Source organism: Parus major, chromosome 4A, assembly GCF_001522545.3.
Source record: "Parus major isolate Abel chromosome 4A, Parus_major1.1, whole genome shotgun sequence".
Taxonomy (NCBI): Eukaryota; Metazoa; Chordata; class Aves; order Passeriformes; family Paridae; genus Parus; species Parus major.
Genome location: NC_031772.1, coordinates 19,716,363 through 19,722,095, shown reverse-complemented (window position 1 = coordinate 19,722,095; position 5,733 = coordinate 19,716,363). Strand labels below are relative to the sequence as shown.

General features: G+C 53.5%; 1 protein-coding gene across 1 annotated transcript in view; it reads left to right on the top strand.

Annotated features, from left to right (window-relative positions):
* Positions 1–4,663, top strand: part of AIFM1 (apoptosis inducing factor mitochondria associated 1) — a gene marked incomplete at its 5' end in the record, with an annotated part of 13,975 nt that extends 9,312 nt beyond the window's left edge. Inside the window, 4 exons of the mRNA XM_015626796.2 lie at positions 425–600; positions 2,575–2,699; positions 3,196–3,392; positions 4,455–4,663. Coding sequence (XP_015482282.2) covers positions 425–600; positions 2,575–2,699; positions 3,196–3,392; positions 4,455–4,526 — 570 coding nt within the window. The remainder of the gene's footprint in view (positions 1–424; positions 601–2,574; positions 2,700–3,195; positions 3,393–4,454) is intronic.
* Positions 4,664–5,733: the final 1,070 nt, after the last annotated feature.

Sequence of the window (5,733 nt, the reverse complement as noted above, 5' to 3'; positions counted from 1 at the left end):
AGTGGGACCCTGCAGTGACAGGAGGAACTGAACAGGGTGAGCAGGAGCGAGTAAGGAGAGTAGGGAGAGCGGTTGTAGCGCAGGCCCAGAGCCTGGTCAGGCACTGCAGCCGCCTCGTTGCCGTGGTAACCACAGCAAGTTTGGAATATTTATGCTGTGTAAGAGGAGTTGGGGTAACCTAAAGATAGCCTGGATCACTCTCTTGCATAAGAGTCCCTTGGTGGGCGTTGAGACTTTGATTCCTCTGGAAAACGTACCTCATGCTGCTTTATTTTTCCAAAGCCTGGGGAAAAACGCCGAGAAACTGGGAGTTGTGTAGTCCAGGGAGTGGGATGAGGTAGTGTTGGTGTTTGGGGTTTGTCAGAAAGGCTCAGTTCCTTGTTCCTCCTCTCCCTGATGTGTTTTGTTGGGTGGAAGCTCTCCCTGCCGTGCTGCTCACGGGCTGTTTCTCTCCAAGGCAGGGGATGCTGCCTGCTTTTATGACATCAAACTGGGCCGGAGGCGTGTGGAGCACCACGATCACGCCGTGGTGAGCGGGAGACTGGCTGGAGAGAACATGACAGGAGCTGCAAAACCCTACTGGCACCAGTCCATGTTCTGGTAATGGTCCTTTCCTCCTTGGGGGTTCCTTGCTTGGCCACATTGCAGGAGCCTGCACAGGATGCACCTCGGGGAGTGTCTGCTTCCCAAGAGGAGTGAGACCACCTCAGCAAACACCTTGTACAGCCTCGTGTTCCTACAGCTCAGGGCAGGGGAGGAGTTTGAGCATTGGCTGCTCTGCCCTCACCTCCCTCAAGTGTTTTTCCTTCCTGTAGATCCCAGTTTCTCCCTGAGAGAGTCCCATTCCACAGAGCAAGGAGCAACTCAGAACAGCCCTTTCCTCAAAGCAGCCTGACTTACAGGTTGATTTAGCAGCAGCTTTTCTGTTCCAGTTATCTGAAGTTCCCCAGCCCAGTCTGAGTGTTGCACTTTGCTGAACTGATGTTTCAGTAGCAAAGCATTGCTGCATGCAGGCGTGTCTGAAAAGTTGTTTTCCAGAGAGAGTTATCAGGAAAATGGGAAATTTTGCCCTATTTTCCTGAAGTTCTTTTTAAAACAAAATGAATGAAAACAGAAAAACAAAACAAAGCCCCACAAAAAATTAAAATGCAGCAAGCTGTTAGCCCAGTCAAAAATCCCAAATCCTGTTTGTTAACAGGATTTCAAATATGGGTAAAAGTTTTAGTTTTCTCAGGGAAATCCCCACAGAAATAGTTATTTATGACTTGCTATCACTTACCTGAACTCTTGGTCTGTCCTGCCTGGACTCAGGGCCCCGAGCATTTCTCACTTCACTTTTAAACAAGAAACATAGAGCCACAGAATCCTGGAGGCTGGGAAAAACCAGAGGTCCCCAAGTGCAGCCGAGGACACAGGGACAGGCATTTCCCAGGGGTGCTTTCCCCTGGGGTGCTCTCAGCCATGAGAGGCTGCAGGTGAGGGAGGGCTGTGAGTCACAGCCCCAGGGCTGCTGGCAGGTGTCACACTGTGCCAGCCCTCACACAGTGACACTTCCTTCCCCCGTGCTGAAGAGCTGGGAAATGACAGGAATCCCTCCTGCATTTTGTCAGTGTGCTCAGGATCCTGATCCTCGTGGGGAGAAGGTTGTGTGGAGACCTCACAGCATCTGAAGGGGCTGCAAGGAGGCCAGAGAGGGACTGGAGTGACGGCACAAGGGGGAGTGGCTCCAGACTGACAGAGGGGAAATTCAGGTTCAATAGATGGAAGAAATCTCGCCCTCTGAGGGTGATGGGCCCTTGCTCAGGGTGCCCAGAGCAGCTGGGGCTGCCCCTGGATCTCTGGAAGTGCCCAAGGCCAGGCTGGATGGGGCTGGGAGCAGCCTGGGACAGTGGGAGGTGTCCCTGCCATGGAATGACAGAGTAGAAGAGTGGAATGAAATGGGGTTTTGAGGCCCCTTCCAACCCAAATCATTCCATGATTCCTCCTGAGCTCCAGCTGACCACAGCTGCCGTGTTACTGGTGTTCCTTGCAGTAACCCCAGTCTGTGCTGGAGGATTCTGGCTGGGGAGGTGTGCGTGGGTTCGTGGTTTGTGATGGACCTGTCTCCTCAGCATCCTGGGAAACACTTCACTTCCTGGGGCCAAACCACAGCTGCCTGCTCTCCTGTCAGCACCCCAGTTCAGATCCAGGTGCCTAGTTTGAGGTGTTAGGGCAAGGTTTTCTTCTCTTTGGTCTTTTCTAAATGCTCTCAAAAATATTCTCTGAATGATAGACCATGCTGCCAAGCCTGCTGTGGGTAACAGCACTGCTGGAAGCTGGGATGCCTCCAGCTGCCTCCCAGGGAGCAGGCCTGAAGGATTGCTAAGTTTTGGTCAGTGAGTTGGTTTTTCTGAAGCTCGTGGCCATGGGCTTGTCATGCCTTGACTCCTTGTTCCACCTGTGAGTGCAGAGGAGACTCCGTGTCTCCGTGTCTCACCGCCCACGCCTCGCTGGAGCAAGGCCACGGATGGATGGAACTGCCTTGGATTTGTCTCACTGCTGCTACAAGTTACTTTATTCCCACTTCATCCCTAGGAGTGATCTGGGCCCCAACGTGGGCTACGAAGCCATTGGCCTCGTGGACAGCAGCTTGCCCACAGTGGGAGTGTTTGCCAAGGCAACAGCGAAGGACACGCCGAAGAGTGCGACAGAACAGTCAGGTGGGGACTGGGGAGCTCCTGCACGAGCTGCTGTGGGGACCACAGAGTCACCCTGACCTCTGAGAGCACGAGGAAACAGCAGTATGCTCTCTCATTTCTGGACCAAGCTTAAAGGCTGAGCTTTCCTATTAAAATGTGATTAAAACACAGCATTCCTCTATGAACACATCAGGGAACACTGGTACTGCCATGCAGACTTCCCCAGGGAAGTTTGATCTCCTCCATGGCAATAAAAGGATCAGTTTGGGACAGTAGAGACTCTGGATCCAAGCATGTTTATTTTGTATCTGCTGCCCTTTGCATTTGGGGGTGGAAGTTGGGGATTGTCAGTGTTGTGCTCCACATTGGGATTGTTTCATCCTTGTGTTAATGAAATTTAACTTTTGGGGAGCACAATTCAAAGGGAAACACCTCAGGCTCCTGCAGCACTCCTGAGTCTGCTCCCATCATCACATGTCCTGCCCTGGGTGTGTGACTCCTCCCGTTTCTGCCTTAGGGACTGGAATTCGATCTGAGAGCGAAACGGAAGCGGAAGCCTCAGAAGTTCAGATCTCTCAAAGCTCTTCACCAACGCCTCAAGTCCCAAAGCAAGGAGAAGATTACGGCAAAGGTGTCATTTTCTACCTCAGGGATAAAGTCGTGGTGGGAATTGTGTTGTGGAACATCTTCAACAGGATGCCCATTGCTCGGAAGGTCAGTGCAGGGCGGGGATGATGGACAGGGGGCTTTGCTAGAGCGGGGCTCTTCTTGTGGAAAAATCAATCTGCCAATTCAAAGTGAGGATAAATAAAGGCAGATGCTGTGTCTGGTGTAGAGCTGGGCAGTATCAGTGGGAGCACTGTTCTGGGTGAATTGGGGGAGCTGTCCCTGTGCTTTTTTTGTATTTTTGCCAATTTTTTACACAAATAAACCGGGTGTGTGCTCCAAGCTTTGCCTCAGCAGGGCTGGAACTCCAGGTCTGTGGTAAGTACAGGCTGGAGTCACAGTGACAGCACAGGCCTGAAATGTCCCATCCTTGTGCTGCTTTGTCCCATGACCAAGCGCCTGGAACAGTCTCAAATGTCACCATTCCAGAAACAGGCACTGTGGCTGGAGCAGCCCTGAGCAGGGTTTGGTGTGTCTCCACCCCCGTGGGCCTGTCCTGCACCTCCCAGCTCAGCTGAGTCACACCCAGGCCAGGTTTTAACACCCTTGAAGAATTTTGGTTGTTTAAACTCTGGGAATGATCCCACACTACCCTTGGGTGATCTGTCCCAAGACAAACTATTCATGTTGAAAGTCTTTGTTGATATCTGATCTGGAGATGCAGATGAAACACGTTGCTTCTGCCATCCCTAGGGAAGGGAGAATCCTGCCTTCCTTCCCACCCTCCTCCTCCCCTCCCTCCCTCCCTTAGCAGTCCTTACCCTAAATCCATGGTCTCTTCATCTTGCCTAGAAGTTGCAGGTTCAGGCCAGGTATCCTGGCTCCAAGCCAGTGCCAGGCTCACCTTTGCAGAGCTGAATCACTTTTTTAAAGCACTTGTTCTCTCTGGCTGTAAAGGGAGGCCCAGAAACAAATCCCACAGGGACAGGAGGTTGGTTTTCCTGCTGTTCCTGTCGGCAGGTGATGGTACATTTGGGACTCCCGTGTGAATTTGTTGTGTCGTGCCTGTCTCAGTCAGGATCCAAGGAGTTCCTGGCCTTGGCTGTGCCAGTCCTGCAGCACTGGCTCTTTACAGGATGTGTGGGATTTAACGTGTTCTCCTTCCTCCAGATCATCAAAGACGGGGAGGAGCACGAGGACCTTAACGAAGTAGCAAAGCTCTTCAACATCCACGAAGACTGAACTCGGCAGCAGGAACAGCCCCAGGGAGTGCTGGCTCTGTGCACTCTGCACCTTGGGCAGCTTCCTGGGAGCACTTGGGAATATTCCACTCACCCAAGCCCACTGTTTGCACCAATAAAGTCAGATTGTTGTAGTCACCTGCTCCTTCCTGCACCACTGCCTGGCTGGTGGGGAAAGGGGAAGGTGCTGCCCCACTGGGGTCAGTTTTGCCTTGTGTCAGCCTTGGAGAAGCCTGCAGAACTCCCTCTTTCCTTGCAGGAATTCCCACTGGGGAGCAAGCAGGCCTGTGGGCTCTCTGCCTGTGCTCCAGCCTGTCCAAACAGACTCAGCTTGGGGAAATCAATTATCAATCAAAATCAGAGCACAATGATGAGAAGTAAAACAAATCTTGAAACACTTCCCCTCCCTCCCTTTCCTTCCTGGGCTCTCCTTCCTCTCTCCCATCGTCACAAGGGAACGAGGGCCGTGCTCAGTTCATCACACGTTCCTGTCCCTGCTCACAGAGAGGGGCTGTAGTCCTTCCCCTGCTCCAGTGTGGGCTCCCTCCCACAGGAGCCTGAACTTCTCCAGGAGGAGTCCTTCCCATGAGCTGCAGTTAAACCTTTTATCCCCGAGGTGTCACCACCATCTCTGCTGGGCTCGGCCTTGGCCAGCAGTGGGTGAATCCTGGAGCCGGTGGCATTGGCTGTGCCGGACATGGGCAAAGTTCTGGCAATTTCTTACACAATCCATCCCTCTAGCCCCCTTGCTGCCAAAACCTGACAACTGCATTGGGTGATGCAGGGCCTCGTGGTGCCCTGGGCCATTGTGGCACCAAGGGGCCATTGTGACACAGCAGGGCCCCATCCTGCCCGTGGGGGGTTTAAGGAACTCCCCCGGGGTACCCAGTCAAGCAGAACACCTTGCTCAGGAAGAAGCAGCCTCCCAGGACACCTCTGGAAAAGGAGCCATGGAGGAGCAGAATGCCAGTCCCAAGAGCTCCAAGGAGAAGGACCACCTGAGAGATGGAGGCCAACAGGAGGATGGCACCAGGAGTACCAGCACCCTGCCCAGGCAGCTGCCTCCATCCCACACCTCTTCCTCCTCCCGTCCACAGCTGCGGCAGCCTCAGGCTGGCCAAGGCCGGTCCCTGCACCGGCTGACAACACCCTGCAGCACCCAGGGCACCCAGGGCCGGTCCCTGCACCGACTGACAACACCCTGCAGC